A 20,061-nucleotide genomic window follows, 5' to 3' on the forward strand; every position below is an offset into this window, starting at 1 on the left:
TCCACCTGCCTACCCTTTTAAATCTTATACTTTCAAGCTGCAAACAGATACTCAAGTGTAAATACTAAGTAATAAGCTGTATAATTAACATTCTGTAATCTGCACAGTGAAGTGGATGTTTTCATCTTGAAAGCTATACATTTATGCTATTTATGTTGCTACTAAGGATGTTTTTAAGATTCCATCTTTAGGATTTGTATTCATAATTTGGCATATTGTTTTATTTTTTTTCCCCTAAACTTACTCTGCTAAAGAACTTGGGACTCTTCCTAACAGAACAAGAATGAGATGCTAATCTCAAGCTCTACTCAAAGTTGTAGGCCATGATATTTGTGCCTGGAACTCAAGAGGGAGGAGATTGAAGGGTGGAAATTGTAGAGCAGAATGGGTTTTTTTAGGTGGGTCCGTCCACAGAAATACATGGGACAGTCTATTTTATTCTCTATGGTGTAAGAAAATCTTCCTTTATTTAAGAAAATTCAAAAAAGTACTGTTGGAAAACCTCTAATGTTCCAATTCAGATTCTCTTTTATAATTTCCTTTTCTTTATGTCAGTTGAGCTCCTCAGCTAGTTGTTTACTTGAATAAATTGAATCTGCGAAATCTGTGATTTTTTTTCATATATCATGTACCTCACTTGAGGATTTGTTTGACTTCACACAAAATGGACTCTCATATTAATGACCACTCTTACTATGGCAAGTGAGAAACGTCACGTAAGAAATGTTTTGTTGCTTTATAGTCATGTGATACTTTTAGCAAAAATGGGCCATTATCAAGTATTGTATTTGATTTAGGAATAACCAGTTTTGATTTTTAACTTGCAGAGTTTAATAGTAAATAAATGTTAGTTTTTGAGAGTGTTTACATATTTTATGCCAGGTGGAGAATAAGAGCTCCTGTACCGTCATCTATGTGGATTGATTTTTAGACTACAACTATGCATTCAGAAGTTGTAAAGCTGTTAGCATAAGGTATTACCCTCTCTCTTTTTTTCCCCCTTTGCTAAATGTCAAGTCTCTGACTGAGCGCTTACAAAAGATGAAAGACTGGGCTGCTGTGCTTGGAGAAGACATAACAGATGATGATAACTTGGAATTGGAAATGAAGAGTGATTCAGGGAATGGTGCGCACTTAGGTATTAAGTCATGACTTATCCTCTTTTACCGAAAACGATGACTGGCTCTTGTATTTCCTTTTAGTTCCCCATGTGCACCATGTTCTTTATATACTTGTGTAATATTCTGTCTCTCTCTCACTGTCCCTTATGGTTGTTTCGGCTGGGATAGCACCTTTTCAGTAAATCTTTTTTCAGCCCCTCAGATAGATCTTCAGTCTTCTTCCTCTCTGTTCTTTTTATATGTTGTACATTACAGCACTCTTCACATTGCATCATAATCATTTCCATGCCTGTTTTTCCCTGTACTGTAAGCTGATCAAATGGATGGGTGAGTAGTTTGAAAAATGAGTGTTATATAAATGAATGCCTCAGGATACCTTTTTTTTAGATGGTTCAGATGTTTACAGTACTTGAATCTTGGTCATCCCAAATTCTTATTGCCATTGCTGGTTGCAGTCTGGAAACTCAGCAAAAGTTAGGTTCACTATAGCCACTTAGTGTATTTTCAAACCAATTCCTTTGACTTAAAAAAAGAACATCTTGTTTTGACATAATTATAGACTCACAGAAAGTTGTAAAAGCAGTACAGAGAAGTCTCATGTATCTTCATCCAGTTTCCCCCAATGATAGTTCTTCTGACTTTTGTGCCCTTTCTCTTTTCTCTCCCTCCATCCCCCGTATAATTAACAAATATTAAGGAGAAGGTGTGATTTTTTAAAAGATTTTCTTTGATGATAGCATTAATGTGTTGGAAGAAAAGTACATTTCAAAGCAAATACGTATAGTTCTGTTTATACTTTTTCACTTCTGCTTTATCTTGTAAGAAATAATTCTTTTTCTAATGAGAAAACTCATGCTTTTTTAATGTTATTTTAATTTGGAGTATAATTCCACTCATATTTTGTATGCTGAAGGATTCTAAGAATAATTGAGACTGTGGGCTGGATTTAGGTGAATACCAAATCCCTGTTATAACTCTGTTCTTGGAGTTAGTGGTGAAGAACCTTGTTAGATGATACTATGGTACTTACAGTGCTTTTTTAGTTTAGCTTCCTGGGAGCAGGTTCGAGGCTGTTTTGCCTTATATTAAATTCTTTATTGTAGCAAGAAGAGGGATTATAAGGCTCTAGTTGAGTAACGTAATAAAATCATTTGAATGTCTGTTGTGGCATTGCACTGTTTTCTCAATTCATTATTATGTTTTTGTTTTTCACTACAGATAATCAGCCAAAAGGAGCTTTGAAGAAACTGATTCATGCTGCTAAGGTTTGCATTACTACAAAAATATAAAGAATATAGAGAAAGAAATAAACATCCATATGTCCTAGTAACTGTTTTAAAAGTCCATTTTATAGTTACCATGAAGTGATAGAATTTTTAGAAGTGATCAGAATTTTCTTCAATTGCTTTTTTCTTTTTTATAGTAACTGTTGTTATTATAAAATTAATATTGTTAATTTTTAGAATTTATCATAAAATTTTTCAAGGTGTACACTCATTTCTTTGGATAAGGAATATATTAAGAATGTTTACTATATATTCTCCCATACTTCCCTCTTTGTGCATTCTTCATCCTCTGGTCTCAGTATTTTCTGATCCCCTATTGCCTAATATCTTATTTTGAGAAGTAGGTATTAGATTCATTTTCTTGTGGTTTATCCCTAACCTTTTTCATCCTAATAGTGGTATCCTGATCTTTATTGATCTATGTGAAGTCTTGGTAATGTAGTTTGAAGGTTGCTTTAATCAAAACTTATGTGCTGGGACTTCCCTGGCGGTCCAGTCATTAAGACTCCAAAGCTTCCACTGCAGGGGGAAAAAAAACCCCAAAAAAACAAAAAACGAAAAAAAAATCTTACATGCTGAAAGCAAATAGCCACTATTCAAGCATCTGTCACTGATCTTCTCTGTTCCTGTTTGGGGATTTACAACTATTGATGACTTTGCTAACTTTCCAGGATGGAAGCTACATTGTTGGTTTGTGTAGTCTAGGCAATAATTTCATCAGAGTGTAAAAGAGCTTCAAGGGTTTGGGATGGTGTATTGAAATTTTTTTGTTTTTTTGGTATAATTTATTAATGTTGCTTTTCTTCCTTCTCCTTCTCCCATTCTTTGAAGTTAAGAGCTTCTTTAAAAACCCTAGAAGGAGAAAGAAACCAAATTTACACTCAATTATCGGAAGTTGGTAAAACAAAAGAAGAGCTTACAGGTAGGTAATCTACATACTTATAAAGTTTTTCTAAATAAATACATCTTATAGAGAATGGTACATTAATTGAATCAATTATGGGGAGATACAATTTCATTTTTTTTTACTTTTACTTTTGTTGGTTATCTGTGAAAAGTTAGTCATGAGGTTTTATTGTTGGTAAAGCCATATCATTTTCTCCATATTTATATAAAATTAATGGCATTATTTTAAAAAACATGTAAAACTGTACTTACCTTTGAATTTCCGTGTCATATGTGTGGTATGGTTTTAGTTGTTAAAAAGTAGCAAATTAAAAATGTTAATAGAGGGGTGGAATAGGGAGGGTGGGAGGGAGATGCAAGAGGGAGGGGATATGGTGATATATGTGTACGTATAGCTGATTCACTTTGTTATACGGCAGAAACTAACAACATTGTAAAGCAATTATACTTCAATAAAGATGTTAAAAAAAATCTTTGTTAACTGCAAAATTGATTTTTAGTAGTGGTACTACTGTATTTTACAGATCTTTTTACAGAATAGTTTTTTCCTTTAATGTACATGCATACTATATTAGCACATACAGGAATGATGTTAGACCTGTAGAACTGAAGTTTTTTTTTATTGAAAAGATTTTAATTTATTTTGCTGATAGTGTTTTTTCCCTAAAGTAAGCAAATGCAGTTAGTTATGTTTGAAATTTTTAAAAGTTGATATAAGTAACATTCCATTTTGTAAAAAAAAAAAAAAAATTCACCGTAACTGTTAGCATAAAAAAATAATGGAAGGACATTCTCAAATGTCAACCATGATTCTCTTTGAATATGGGACAGATTTCTATTTTCTTTGTACTTATCTGTATTTTCAAAAATTTCTAAAATAAGTGAACTGTATTTATAATAAGACACTTTTTGAAAAGGTTGAACCACCAGAGATACAGATTATTTAAAAAATTATCATTGCCCTATTCACACGATACTGGTAGTTGGATTATTTTTGGATTTTGAAAAACATTAATATTAACTTAAAAATAAAGTTTTGCTATATGTAAAGCATAGTGCTAAAAGCCATGGGAGATTTACAGGAGGAAAAGATATGGAGCCTGCTTTCAAGGAAGCCATATTTTAGTACATTAACAGGCTCTCAGTGAGGAACTGTAGTAAGTGCTAGAATAGCAAGGAATTTGCTTACCAGTTACCCCATCACTTAATAAAATTTCTTGGCAAATTATTATTTTCTAAAAGTAGTATTTGGAGACTTTGTGTTTGTATGCTTCTCCCAAATCTTTCTTTTTTTTAATGGGTCGTGAAAGATAAATGTCTATAATTGATCTTCTATTCTTAACAGGAAAGTTCTCTTCTAAACTGTTTTTCCTCTTATCTTGCCTTTTTGGGTAATCATTTACAGTCCTCTTTTAAGATACAGAGGATTTGAAACAAAATAGTTAAGGTAGAAGTACAAAAATATAATGAAGATTTAACTGTTGGTTTAATTTTTTTAAAAAAAAATAGGGATGATCCAATTTTAATAGAGATAATATCCAACATTAATGTCAGTTAAATGACTTAACAATGGCTTGTTAAGAATTGTTAAGACTTAACAGTGGCAGTGGCTTAAAGCGTAGGTCAACAGACTTTTTAACTGATACAGATTTTAAAATTTCTGTGGAAAGACAGATGTGGACAATTTCCTGCACAATCATTTAATGTTAACGTATTTACTTAAACTATCATTTTGGTGTGTATCTTTAATTAATAGATGTTTTAGAATAATTATATACTATTACATGTAATTAATAAAATTTTAATGCTTGTTAGTATGATTTTGAAACTGCCCTCTTTAGTCAGAGTGTTTTGCCTTGTTTTAAGATATATGGTATAGTGGTGATTCATACACATTTTTGGGGAGATATCACCTCAGTCTTAGAGGAGATGAATTACGTTATGTTGGAAGAGCAATAAGATTTTAAAAACAGTGGTTGCACTAATTATAAAATACTCATAATTAATTAGAATTGTTAATTTTAGTTCCATAGATAATTCTTTTAGGTTGAAACAAAGCTAAAGTTGGTATTTTTCTATCCAGTCTTGATATGGTTTAAGCTAGCAAGACTTTGGAGCATTTGTTATCAGAAGATCCAAATTTCTGGCTTGATTTATAACACATATCAAAATTTTGGCTTAAAAAGAGGCTGGGTTGAAGTTAAGTATTAATGGATAAAGTTTTTACTAGATAAAAAACATGCATTATTCATCATGTGGAAGTAGTTTCATGGAAAATATTGAACTAAAATATTTGCCTTCAAAACCCTCATCACCAAAACTTTGAGAATTTTAGTGGCTTTTGTCTCCTAGACTGAAAATTATATGCTAGAATTAGAATATTGAAGGTTTCAGGAAATTTTTTTAAAGGAAATCTTTAAATAATTAAAAAATTTATAATAATTTATATAGCTCTTTAAAATGTTAAAAGGTATTTAGGTGAACAAAATACCTTATAGATTTTCTGTTGCAAAGAATTTAGTTTATTAATTATTTTTGGTAATTTTTATTTTTGTGAAATGTTACTGTGCAACTCAGAATATTTGCTCCTTTAATTGTGATTTAAAAACTTTTTCTGTAGAGTGTATTAAAAATCTCCAGACTGAACAAGCATCTTTACAGTCAGAAAATACACAGTTTGAAAGTGACACTCAAAAACTTCAGCAGAAACTTAAAGTAATCACTGAACTGTATCAAGAAAATGAAATGACACTTCACAGGTAATAAAAATTATGTTGGTAACTCCACTGAGTGGGAAGTAAAGTATCTTAAAAATGTTGCATATGCAGCTTATGTGATTATTCACAGTTCTCAATTTATGACTGGGTTGCTTTTCACCAATTTATTTTTAAGAAAGTTATTTGATTTTGACACATTTTTCTTCAAGGAAGAAAATATAAATGATAGTAGACTTTCCAGGCTGCTTCACAAAATCCTCTTTAACTCCTAATAAATAGTCAGCAAATTATTGCTAATTAAACTTACCAATATTGCAAGCTAGGTCTGGGAATCTGGGTGGACATCTTACTAATTGAACTATCCATTAATTCCATCTCGGATATATATAAAACTGATTCCTCACCCCTGTGTAAATTGCTGCAGCCCAAGTGTTCCTTGTCTCAGTAAAAGGCAGTGTCATTTGCTGAATTGTTCAGGGCAGCTGCTTAAGCCATCCTTGCCTTCTCTCTTTCATTCAGTCAATTGTCAGATTCTGTCAGCTTTCCTATGTCTTGAATCTGACCACTTTCCACCACCTCCCACACTACTATTCTGATCCCAGCCATCATCTGTTAGCACCTGGTTTATTGCAGTAGCCTCATGAGTGGTCTCCATCTTTCCACTCTTAACTTCCTGCATGTGTTTTCAGTAGCATAGCCCTCTAAAACATAAATTATGGGTATTGTCACTCTCTTGTTTGGAAATTCCAAGTGCCTGCACATCACACTCAGAATTTAATCCACAGCTTTTATCATGGCCTCCAAGACCCTCTAAGATCTGGCCTGTGGCTACCTCTTTAATTTTAGCTTATTCATTTTCTTTTTCCCTCACTATCTTCCAGCCATGCTGGCCTTTTTGATGATCTTTAGCATGCCAAGCACATCTGTAGCTCAGGGCCTTTTGCACTTGTTCCTTCTGCCTGGAGTGGTTATTCCCCTGTGCAAGGTTCAATCCTTCATTTCATTTGAGTCTAGGTTCAAATGTTACCTCAAAGAATCTTTCCCTGGCTACTGTAACTAAAATAATACCTGCCTCTTCCTATCCCCTTATCTTGTATCTTGCTTTATTTTTCTTCATTGTCCTCTGATGATTGATTATCTTTTTTTTTTTTAAATCTTCCCCACATTAAATGTAAACTCCATGAGATAATTACTTCATTCTCTTCTCTTCTGTATTCCCAGTGCCTGAAACTATGCACATGGTAGTTATTCAATAAGTATTTGTTGAATATATGAATAAATATGTTTAGTGCTTTTATATATTGTAGTGAAAGATTGTGTGTGTGTGTGTATGTGTGTGTATGCTGATGCTTGAATGCATAGATGCACAGAAGACCCTTGAGATACCTATCTGGAGACACCAGATTTTCAAATACCACTATATCACATGTTTTTCATCATTAAAGGAAATAAAATATCTGGAGACACCAGATTTCCAAATAACACTATATCACATGTTTTTTTGTCATTAAAGGAAATAAAACGTAACAGACTTTCAAGCCTCTTTATAACTTAATGGAAGTTTTTACAGTTGATCCTCATTGTTCGTAGATTCTGTATTTGTAAATTCACCTACTTGTGAAAATTCATTTGTAACCCAAAATCAATATTTGTGGGACTTCCCTCGTGGCACAGCGGTTAAGAATCCTCCTGCCAGTGCAGGGGACACGGGTTCAAGCCCTGGGCCGGGAAGATCCCACATGCCGCGGAGCAACTATGCCCGTGCGTCACAACTACTGAGCCTGCACTCTAGAGCCCGCGAGCCACAACTGCTGAGCCCATGTGCTGCACCTACTGAAGCCTGCGCGCCTAGAGCCCATGCTCTGCAACAAGAGAAGCCACCGCAATGAGAAGCCTGCGCACCGCAACAAAAGAGTAGCCCCCGCTCGCCGCAACTAGAGAAAGCCCACACGCAGCAGTGAAGACCCAGCACAGCCAAAAATAAATAAATGTATATAAAAAAATCTTTAAAAAAAAAATCAATACTTGCAAAGCTTTAGTGGTCATTTGCAGACTTGCACAGAATGGCAGAAAATTTGAATTGCCCAGTGTGCATGTTCCCAGTTGAGGTCGAACAAGAACTCTGCCTTCTTGTTTCAGCTCTCATTCTGTAAACAAGTGTTCTTTATTTAGGGCCACATCTTAATTTTTTATTTTTTTGGTGATTTAACTGTTTAAAATGGCCCCCAAGTGTAGTACTGAAGTGCTGTCTAGCGTTGCTAAGTGCAGGAAGGCAGCGGTGCGCCTTCTAGAGAAAATACATGTGCAAATAAGCTTTGTTCAGGCATGAGTTACAATGCTGTGGGCCATGAGTTCCTTGTTATGAATCAGCAATATATATTAAATAAGGTATCTTTAACCAGAAACACATACAACAGGGTTATGTATTAATGATAAAAATGCTGTGATCAGAGCTCATAGGAATCTACCCCTGTATTTCCCCTAGGAGCAGTATTTGCTAATTTAGGATTTGTGGTGACTTTGTAGACCGTAACTAGCGGGAATAATGAGATTCTATTGTATGTGTTCGGAAACTGGTAGAGAATATTAAAACTTCACTGACATCAGGATGCTAGGTGATTTGTTAGGCTCTTTGACTACCAAGCTGTGTACTTCAATCATGCTTCGGATTCAATTCAGAATTTAAAACCTTTCTATTCATCATGGACTTCTGGGCCACTTGGGAGTGCTCCAGGCATAAAAGAGAAATAAACTTGACTAAATGGAAGAGCTACCATGAGGGTAGCCTCATGGTTTCTGTCAGTAAACCTAGGAATGAGTCCTTCTTTTTAGGTTAGGATGAAAGATACTGTGAGTAAACTTTGGACATAACAGTTAGGGACTATTTGAGGTGAAAGGAATACTTTTGAGTGTATCTTTTGAACAAAAAAATATATGTTTGATTATAGAAATTTATTGAGTAATGTTTAAGCTTTCAAAGAAAAAAGGTATTCTCTGTAGATACTCAAAGCAAGGATGGGAAGCTGAGCAGAAATCCTAGCTGTATGTGTGTTGTTCACATTGCGATTTCATTCATTAGTCGGAAATGTTTTCAGTTCTCAATTTCCATCGTTTATGAGCCCACCCAAATTCAAGAGGAGGGTTCATAGACTTTACCTCTCAACTGGAGGGGTGTCAAAGAATTTCTGGCCATTTTTAATCATGCAGTCTATACAGTAAGAACACACCTCTCTTCCACCTCCAAGCCCACTACACTTTCATGCTTTTCCTAAGGAGATGACTTTTATTTTCTTATAACACCTGTGAAACGATTGACTTGGGGAGTGCTTCCTAAGCAATAGGTAATGTAGTGTGTGGAATATAAAACATTTATTGTTGACATGTAGAATTTCTTCAGTGGTTTGTCATGTTCTTCCCCAAAGCTCATGAAAAAGGTGAGGCATCCACAGGTAGGACTCCAAATGTGTTTTCCTGTGGCCTTCAACAAGTATATCTTGAGGGACCAGTGTTATTAATGATACCGTGTGAAACAACATGGGTAATGTAGTATAATGGAGTCACTAACTGCTGACTGTGTGCCTTGGTCTAGTTATTTAGTTTCTCTGGGCTTCGTTTTTCTTTTTGTAAACAGTACCCTTCTTGTAGAGCTATTGTGATAATTAAATAAGATAATATATATAGAGGTGAAAGAAGAGTTTCTGGCACATACTCAAGGGCTCATTAAATTAGCTATTATTGTTAAGTAGAAGTAGTAAGTTGGACTACTATTACTAAATTTTATTTACTTTGGGTTCATTTGTGTGTGTGTGTGTGTGTGCATGTGCGTTGTGTCCTGGCCTGGAAGCCCAATCACTATTTTAACAACTAACAACCAATTTAAAAATTATTGAAACAGTTCATTAGTTGGTGACTTCTTGTCTAATAAATGTAACACTTCTTTATACTAGAAAGCTTGGTAAATAATATAGAGTCATAATATTTTTTATTATTATTTACCTTTGATAATCTTATTTCTGTGATAAATTCTTATAGAAAACTCTTGAAACTTCTATATTACTAGTACTGTATTAGACAAGGTGCTTTACAATTTGAGTTTATAATATTAAATTCCACACTCAGGTACATTTTTTTTTTCTTGCATGTGATGTTTTTACTGGTATTTGCAGATTGCTTTATGGGAAGCAGTAATTGATTATTGATTATTTTATGACATATAGTAAAAGAAATAAAACACTTTTTGTTTTAAGGAAGTTAACAGCAGAGGAAAACTACCGGTTAGAGAAAGAGGAGAAACTTTCCAAAGCAGATGAAAAGATCAGCCATGCAGCTGAAGAGCTGGAGACCTATAGGTATTGAATATATTTTACCCCTTTCTTTTGAGGTGGGAAGGGTATCCAAAAGCCCAATACCAGAAAAAATAATAAAGCAACCAAAAAAACCCCACATATTTTTGTTTCATTATTTTTCAGTTAGATGTCTTGCTATTATGCGATTATATAGAAAATATAAAAAGGAAAAGTTTTTCTTTCAGTGTGTGCGATTTTAAATCTCTCACATTAGTTGGATTTGAATATGAGCGATCCTATTTTATGTTAATGTTAAGAACTTTATGAATGTGATTAATTTTAAGGTCTTTCCTCTTTGGTTCACATGGGGAAGAATGTATATAATGTTAATCAATTTGAGAAGTATGCCACCAAAAGGAGAGTAAGCCTTAATTAAAGTTATGAAGAAGTGTTTATAAGACTGTAAGTCTAGTTTTTACCTTAGCTCAATCCTCACTGAGCTAAGGTAAAATAATAGATATAATAAAAACCCAGAGAAAATAAGTGGCAAGGTTCAGCAGTATTCCAAATAGTTGTGATACTTCATTTTACATTGGGAAGAGTAAGCTTGAATTTTATCCAAAAGAAGGAATTGTCTTTTTAGTCTTATAAAGGTAATAAATAACAATTTATTTCTTACAGATCATTAATTTCCTAGAGTTCTATTAAGATTATATGAAGTCTGAATAAATCTCCCAATACTATGCTTCTTAAAAATAAAAATGAGCCAGTATACCATCTAAATCTTTTCATGATCTTGATTTAGGTAAACCCAAGTAGTAGTACTCCTAAAGCTTAATTAATATTGAAATTATATCAGGAAAAAATATACTTTAGAACCTCGTAAAGGTGATTAACATGTGGAGTTCTAGAGTTACATGAAACAAAGCATTCTAGGTGTTTTAATTAATATTTTCAGTAGGGATAGTGTGTTCTATCATTTCTTAGTATATGTTAATAGTAGAATGATTATTTGTTCTTTATAGAAAGCGAGCCAAAGATCTAGAAGAAGAATTGGAGAGAACCATTCATTCTTATCAAGGACAGGTATGTGCGTGTGTGTGTGTGTGTGTGACTTAAAACAGTTGTGATTTGTTTGAATTGGTATCTGTTTTGATGCAGGAGTATAGTTACTCTCTTGAGGTTTTGCACATGGCTGTGGAACATTTCTAGGGAGGCAGAGATTCTGGAACAAGAGATATTGTTTAAAGTTGCCACGTGAACTGCTGCTGATTTGGGAATTTGGGTTGCATAAATAAATAAACATATATCAGCATTGGGGGCTTATATTTAGTCTGGCTAGTTGTCTCCTAATTGGCACCTCCTATTGTAATTGATAATTGTGTAAAATAGAAATGACAAAAATTTTAGTTGTCTTTACATTCAGTTTTTGTTTAAAAGTATAATAGAGTAGATCATATGTAGATCATATGTATATGAAAATTTGCTTTAAAATGTTACTTGCTGACTTTTTAGAGATGCTTGAGTTATTTTTGAGTTTATGAGTTACGTACTAAATCATAGTGGTAGGTGTGAATGTTTTTTACTGAAAAAAATAGTTATCAGTACTATTTTAATGACTTTCTTTTTCAGATTATTTCTCATGAGAAAAAAGCACATGATAATTGGGTAAGTATTAAATTTTCTTAGGCTTTTTCATCAAATTGTTCTTTTTCCTAATTTAAATGAGCAGTGTAAAAAGTACACTTTTAAAACTGAGAAAAAAGGTGGTGTTTAAAGAAATCAGTTTCTTTTAATTTCACCAGTAGTGAAATTATGTTCCTTATGAACATACTTTGTTATGATAAAGTTATTCACAAAATCTGACCTTTCCTTCTCTGCTTTCAGCACATTGCTTCTTTGCAAGGAGCTTATACTCTTTGGGGGAGGTGAGGTAGTGTTCATGGACTTGTTTCAGGCACTGTATTGTCAACTAATTACTTGTGGACAAATTACTTAAAATTCTCTGGACCTGTTTACTCATCTGTAAAACAATGGGACTGTACTAAGTAATAATCTAGAGCCCCTCCTAATTCTAAAAGTTATACAATTCAGGTATCTGATTCTCATTGTTGAATTACTTGTTACACATTAAGAAAAAGACCATCATGAGAAATGACATGTCAGTGCTCGGGAGGAACTGTATGAGGAAGTGATAAGCATGTAGATTTTGACTAATGATCAGGATGATCCCTCTAAAATGAAGAACTATTGTTAATAGCTGGCCTTTGGAAGACTTGTCCCTTGCAGTCTTCAAGGGGAAGCAGTTTGCACAGTGGGTGAATTTGGGGTCTGGAGTCAACCTGTCTTGGTTGATATTCTGCCTCTATCACCTACCACCAGTTTCCTTACCTAAAGACAGAGATATCATTAGTACCGATTTCATAGAGTTATTGTGATGGTTAAATAAGATAATTCTGTTAGCCAGGTACCTGACATATAGTAAGCACTCAGTAGACATTAACTGTTAAATTATCACTGTTGTTATACTGAAGCTTGGAAGGTATTTTTTTTTTTTAGGCATGGATGTTTCTTGGAATGGAGATTTCAATTTAGAGTGAGAGATTATATGTGTTGAATGTCAAGGTCCTTCCCAATTTTGAGATTTTTGTATGCTTCTGTATTGAGTGGTCAAGTGAAGGTTTGTTTTTGAATTAATAAGCTGGGCTTGGAAATGAATTTAGTCTTCTTCACCATTCCTCGCCACTTTCTAAATACTCGGATGCAAATTATTTTTTAAAGATGGAGAGGAACTGATGTTTATTAATATCTCTTATGTTCTAGGCACTGCACTTAAAGGCATGTTACATATATTAGTCATTCAGTCCACACTGTAACTCTGTAAAATAGGTATTATTATTCAGGTCTTACTGGTGAGGAAACAGCCCAAGGTCACATGATTAGAGAGGGAAGATTGGAAATTGAAACATTGACCTTTCAGATTCATTAAGTCTTGTACTTTTTCTTTTCAATACATTGAATCTCTTGTTCAGTAAATAATGACATTGACTTTAAATTAAAACATGCAGAAAATATGCCCTTCATGTCTCAAATTGAAAAGATATTTTTCAGATTTTATAAAAATAATATATACTTATTGAACAAAAGTTCATACCATGTAGAAAAGTACAAAGAAGTAATCAGCAGTATTACCTTAATTTATTCCATACTTTTCTTGATACATTTAGACATAAAGCACATATATATGTTTAAAAAAACAAAATCATATATTAACGTTTTATAACCTGCTTTCTTAATGTATCATAGATATTTTTTATGAATGTTTTATAATTTATATAAACCTTTCCCATTTTATAAACTTTTAGTTTGTTTCCACTATTTTACTGTTATAAATAATTTCATAATTTCAGATGTTACTTTCTCTATTGAGCATTTCTTTGCTCCATCCTGTTAGATTTAATCTTTTCTTCCTTCAAACTGTCATAGTACTTTGCTTTTCTGTGTCCCGTGGCAGGTACTATGGTCATTTATATTTGTCCTTACCACAGATTTAAGCTTATAGGGACTGTTTCGTTTTCCATAACACCTGTTCCTAATAGAATCTTTTTTGCATATTGTAAATATTTAATATCTGAATATGAATGTTTTGGAATACAGTGCAGTTATTCACTGTAATTACAGTTTTTGCTAACCTTTGGGTATAAACTTTTCAAGTATGAATCATTGCCATCAGTTTATTTTTATATTTCTCTGTTGTAGGTATATCTTTAATATATACGATACTATAATCAGAGTAGAGCTTACTTTTGACTTAACTATGCATTTTTTTTGTGCCATATGCTTAATAGTAAATATGTTACACTATAGACAACATTTAGAAATGATTTTAGTTCTGCATTATTAAAAGTTAAATGAATTGGTATTTTGTTAACTAAAATTGTTATGGTGTAGTATTCTTTTTTGTTAGTACAAAATTGATTATATAATTATATATCAGAAAAAGATTTACACATGGAATCTTTTTGATATTGAGTGCTAAAATGTGGTTAAGCTATATTTTTGGTGAATATTTGCCCAGTTAAAGTCAATTCTCAGATGCAGTTCACCATTTTAAATGAACACATTTGATAATATAGTTCTTTTTACTTGTAAAAAGTTATAGACTGAGTTAATTTACCTACCTTTTTGTGATCGTTACATTTGCTCTAGTGGATTGCATTAATCTGGCAGGCCTGATGTTCCACACCCTGCTGCTTGTAATCTGGAGAGTCCACAGAATAACTGGGAAACATGCAGTATTCTATACAAGCTTAATTTTGCCCACAACTATTTGGGTATATTGCATGTTCTTGGTATAAGTGTAAGCTTTTTTTTCTATAACATATATACTCTGATTTTTATTAAATGAAAGTGTCTCTAAGCAAATGTAAAAGACTAAAGGAATGTATTTGTACAGTGCTGTGTACTTAATAAACACGCAGCATGATTTGATTATATTCAGCCATTTAAAAAAATGGCCTTTACCAGCTGTGAAACTGTTTTAGACCTTTATAGGTTCACAGAATTACAGTGATTTCTTTCCAGAGATGGTTACTTTGTTCCATAGCCAATGCGGCCATGCATAAGGATCCTGAGTCTCAATTCCTAAGCTTGGGTCCTCTTACATTGCTCTTGTCATTTTATTTGCATATTTACAGCACCAAATAATGCTAATCCTTGACTTCACATCTAGCTAAAAGCATTTCTTGCAAGTACATGATTAAACTCCAGCCTTAGGCTCATGTCTTCTGGTTATATGAAACTCATTCCCTTTTTAAATAATTTTCTGAATTAGAATTTTTTTACATTGAGTTTACTGAAATGGATACTTAGTTACTTAAGTGACTGTGATATTTGTACGCCATTATTGAGATATTTATATATGCTTATCTTTCATTTTAAGTTTTCATAAATGTTTTTAAAGATACATTATTTTCCTTAAGTTGGCAGCTCGAACTGCTGAAAGAAACCTCAATGATTTAAGGAAAGAAAATGCTCACAACAGACAAAAGTAAGTATCTTAGTGGGAATACTTTAAAAACTTTAGTTATGACTTTTATTCTTAGTTGTCATTTTAGTAATTAGTTAATACTTTTATAAGGATAAACAAGAAAGCTTTCAGTGAACCCAACGTATCTAGTGGTAAAGTATCTATTAGTTTTACTAGGAGTTACTAGATTTTTGTTTGAAACACTTGTCTTGGAGAGGTTACTCTAACAGAAGGAAACTTTTCACAGATTCTTTTGTAAAAAGTAACTTAAAAAAAAAATTTTTTTTTTTAAACCAGTGTAGGTAGAGGGAGATTACCAGAGATGGAGATAGAAAGGATGAATCTCTCTGATATAGTACTTCTCAGAGTATTAGCATCTTTTAATGAATAAGTGGATAGAATGTTTATTATTTCTCTTTTTCCCTGGTTTTATTGCATTGGGTGGCATTGCTTTACAATAACAAAATGAATAGGAAGATAAAAGGGTACAGTGTACAGTCGAAGGGAAGAGTAAACGCTTTTCTATGAAGATTGTAAAAGTCTTCCCATAGTGTTATAATTTCTTGACAGAATGTACTATTAACATTATCCAGTATTAGTTTTAGTCTTCTTGCTTGTCTTTTCTACTCACAAATGAAAACTGAATGATTAAATGTTTTATTTCAGATCTGATGGTCAAGAACTAGAAATAAGATTCTTTTAAAATGTCATATTTTTCAGATAAAAAATTTAGGAGTAAAATAGTAGGATGAGTTAATCAGATTCCAATTTTATGTTATGATTGGAATCATATGGATAACATTATAATGGAAAGCATATGGAACTCAGAGCTAGGAGCCCTGTGTTTTAATCCTGGTACTTTCATTTTACATAAATCATTTAAACTGCTAGCTTCACTTTCCTTAGTTGTAAAATAATAGACTTGAACTGGTTGACCTTGGAGTACCCTTCAAGATCTTTCTAAAATTTGGATTCTGTGATATAGTACTCTTTGTACTCTGTTTTTAAAGAAAAAAACAGAACAATTCCAAGCCTCAACAAAACATCACTATTACTAGGCAAAAAGGAACCTGTTATCCCAAAATAAATAGTGGGGGATATGGAAAGGTATTTTGGTCAGAATAATTTTAAAGGATCTGTTTCTCTTATGTAGATATTGAGATAGTGAAGAGTAGCTTGTACTTAATAGTGGCAATTTCTTGAAATGTGGGTGCTTCTCTTGGATGAGTAACTTAGAGATGTTTGTTCTTTATTTGCAGATTAACTGAAACAGAGTTTAAATTTGAACTTTTAGAAAAAGATCCTTACGCACTTGATGTTCCAAATACAGCATTTGGCAGAGGTAGTTGTTTTTTTTTTTTAACCCCTCATTTAAAATACATATATTTATATATATATTGCATATATAGTTTATATTAGTGTGAATTAACACTGCTAATAAATATTTTAGATTTTGGAGCTAGGGTTCTAATCTGAGTTCTCTCACGGTCTCCCAATTTTCTGAGTTTGGTTCTCTAGCAATAATGTAAATAATGGCTGCCTCCTTTGCTCAGTGGCATTTGGTAAGATAATGTATGTTTAGTACCTTGAGCTCCTTGAGAAGCAAAGTGCTTGGTACATAGTAAGGTACTCATTAATTATTTTTTTGGAGAATGAATAAGGATTGCTTAAATGGAATAGCATTGTGACTGTTTATATATTAACTTTTCTTTGGAATTTGCTTGAATTATAAAAATAAGAATTAAAACAGCCGGTTTTAAATTATTTTAAAGTATTCATTAAAAAGTTGGGAAAACCTTAATAATCTGAGTTTTGATTGCTTTAATTATCCCTAAAAGAAACAGTTCTTTGGAAGATGTATTTAATATTTCTGTCCATTCATTAATGAGTTAGCGTCTTTATGATCTCATACTATTCCAAATAGTTTAAATTTTTCCAAATAATTTTGGTTGAATTGGAATTAAGCTTCTAGGGCAGTGAAAACAAACTTATTTTTATATAGGTAGATTCCCCTTTTAATAACTGTTGAAAAGTTATAAAAATCACTTTTGAGACTCCAGTTTCATTAAAATGAAAGTATTTCTATATTAAAAAATAGAATATTGTTATGGATTTCAAATAGGAACAAAATCTGGAGTGGGGGGAATTATACAGAAGGAATTTTTATCTGAATCTAATGCAAAAAAGTCTCAGGGTAAATAATGCTTTGATCTTTTGTTGTAACTATATTTGAATATTATATAAGCTACATAATAAAATTTAACATGTTTTGAAAAGTGTTATTTTGGTGGCATTTAAGTTTGTTTGTTTTTTGATGTTGATTTTTGATCTTTGGAAGTATAACCATTATTTGGGAATGGTGAAGTTTGTAAAATGATAAGGCTCTTGGTTATATGGTTTATAGATAAAGTGATTTATTTAATGAATTATTTTACGTAAACTGAATTTTCACTAGTGATGAATCAAAAGTAATTTCTGATGTTTCAGAGTATTTTGTGGGTTTTTATTCCTACTTTTCAAAATGTGAGCTTTTCTCAAGTAATTCATGGCCCAACACAGCCTATCTGGCCCTGATTTAAACAGAGCCCTTCCATGTTACAACCTTCACCAGCTTAAATATCTGGAAACATACTGCCATTAAAAACAAAACAAAACCAAACAAACTTCATGCCCCTCAAGTCCTCTTATTACTCTAAAATATGATGTCCTTTGCTTAATATTGTATGGTTATTCAAGTGTATTAGTTACCAAGAAGATGATGTTTTGATTGCCTGAAGTGTCCATTTGGTAGATAGACTTTAAAAACAGAGGGTTCAATATTTAATTCTATCCCATATCAGCCAAACCCAAGGCATGGTTAGTATTTAAGACAGGGATTAAACTTAAATTGGCAATAGAATGACCCGAAGGTAATTGTTGAAATGGGATTCTAATCTGTAGTGTAGGTAATTGAAACTATGAATTTAAATATGCTGTTTTAATTATTCCAGAGCGTTCCCCATATGGTCCCTCACCATTGGGTCGACCTTCACCTGAAATGAGAGCTTTTCTCTCCCCTCCAACTTTGTTGGAGGGTCCACTCAGACTCTCACCTTTGCTTCCAGGGGGAGGAGGAAGAGGTATATTGTTTAAACATCTTTATTACTCTAGATTTCTTCCTTACTTTATATTTTCATCTCAACTTATCTTTAAAATGATCTTTAAAATAAACCTTTGCAAAATACAGGCATTCCTTGCACTTATTCTGGGTTACTTTTGTTTGGAAAGGGGCTTTATGACATCTAATTTGAATATATTTTTCCCTTAGAAACACTGTTATAATGGATTACATTTTGTTCAAGGACTTGATATATATCTTTTAAAATCATATTTTAACTTCTTAAAAACAGTATTATACTATATATCACTTTATAAAGAATACATAAAATATAATCACAATATAACCTAGCATAAAATTGTATTTTAATGAAACATTATTGGAATATAGAATTTTAAAAATCTTTTTTACCTTATTATCATGATCTTTTTCATGGTAGAAAATCAACAAGTGAAAGAGCCTTTTTTTTTTTTTTTCTAAAAACAAGGAATTCAGAAGTGCTCTCTTGAAGGCAGAGTTTTGATGGGAACCTAAAAGAGACCTAAATCATTTGTTAATACTTTGAGAAACTGACCCCAAATTGTCTGCTTTGTTACCCTCTTATGTGTTTTTGAGAATTTCCAGAGCCACTTCAAGCCCAAGCATTAGCTATTGATCCTTCTGCATTTACCTCATCAGCACTTACCCTGATGTTACCTGTATATCTGGAGTTTTACTCTTTTGATCTCTCAACTATATTTTGTTTACTTTGTCAAGTTACTTTAAAATTTTCCCTTGACTTGTAACAAAATTCAAACCTATGTATTCCAAAATCAAGAGTCTTAGGTTTTTAGCCCCAAATCTGTGTTTATATCATGTCATATTACACACCAACATAAATGTAATTGAAACCAGTCACATGGAATAGCACTGCCCTTACTATTTTTGATGCTTTCTGATATCTTCTATTCATTTCTATTCCATTTCATTAAAAAAGCATGCTAGTTAAGATTAAGTTAATTTCATGTACCACAATGGGTTGTAGCCAGCAGCCTGAAAAACAGTGCCCTAGAGATAAGGGTATATAATTGGCAAAACTGCAAATGTGAATCACTGGAAGTTGAATGACATAAGTCAAGGATTGCTTGTAGTCAATTGAATATTTGGAATAACAGTAAAAATTACCTTTGATTTCTCCTCTCCTATTTAAATTACTTTCCTTTCTTTTTAAATTACTTTCAAGATACAGTGTGGTTAGCATTTGCAAGTGTGTTTTACTATTCATTAGAAAAGCTACAGAAGTTTTAGGTAAGTTATCAGCAGGTCTTAAAAAGAGTTGTTTTGAATTAAAAGTTTCTGTGACCCACCAAAGAAGAATGACATTTCTTTTCCTTCCTCTTGTTATCATTTTTTTTTTGAAAGTTTGGATGAGATATATGTTTGAATAAAGTTGAGTATAGGAAAATAATTTCTTTTTAGAGTAAGTTGTATATAACTTTTGGACTGAATGAAAAATCTTAACCTTTAGCGTTTTCATGTTTGCAGTTTTTCACCTGGTAGTCACTTGGCCTGTACTTTGTTCTCTGGAAGTAAACAATCAGGAGAAAGCCTTTGAATGTCTCCTTTAAAGATCTGTCCTT

The 20,061-nt window shown here is 32.6% G+C and overlaps 1 protein-coding gene across 7 annotated transcripts in view; it reads left to right on the forward strand.

Annotated features, from left to right (window-relative positions):
* Nucleotides 1-20,061, forward strand: part of MIA2 (MIA SH3 domain ER export factor 2) — a 103,502-nt gene that overhangs the window by 61,325 nt on the left and 22,116 nt on the right. For 6 of the 7 annotated variants that reach the window (XM_061180796.1, XM_061180797.1, XM_061180802.1 and 3 more), the window contains 10 exons: nucleotides 1,018-1,138; nucleotides 2,340-2,386; nucleotides 3,239-3,329; nucleotides 5,934-6,072; nucleotides 10,278-10,379; nucleotides 11,342-11,402; nucleotides 11,949-11,984; nucleotides 15,299-15,366; nucleotides 16,605-16,687; nucleotides 18,336-18,464. In XM_061180796.1, coding sequence (XP_061036779.1) covers nucleotides 1,018-1,138; nucleotides 2,340-2,386; nucleotides 3,239-3,329; nucleotides 5,934-6,072; nucleotides 10,278-10,379; nucleotides 11,342-11,402; nucleotides 11,949-11,984; nucleotides 15,299-15,366; nucleotides 16,605-16,687; nucleotides 18,336-18,464 — 877 coding nt within the window. Of the gene's footprint in view, nucleotides 1-1,017; nucleotides 1,139-2,339; nucleotides 2,387-3,238; nucleotides 3,330-5,933; nucleotides 6,073-10,277; nucleotides 10,380-11,341; nucleotides 11,403-11,948; nucleotides 11,985-15,298; nucleotides 15,367-16,604; nucleotides 16,688-18,335; nucleotides 18,465-20,061 lie in introns of those variants that run through there. The other variant, XM_061180798.1, reaches the window with a different exon arrangement.

Source organism: Eubalaena glacialis, chromosome 2 (genome assembly GCF_028564815.1).
Source record: "Eubalaena glacialis isolate mEubGla1 chromosome 2, mEubGla1.1.hap2.+ XY, whole genome shotgun sequence".
In the NCBI taxonomy this organism is placed as follows: domain Eukaryota; kingdom Metazoa; phylum Chordata; class Mammalia; order Artiodactyla; family Balaenidae; genus Eubalaena; species Eubalaena glacialis.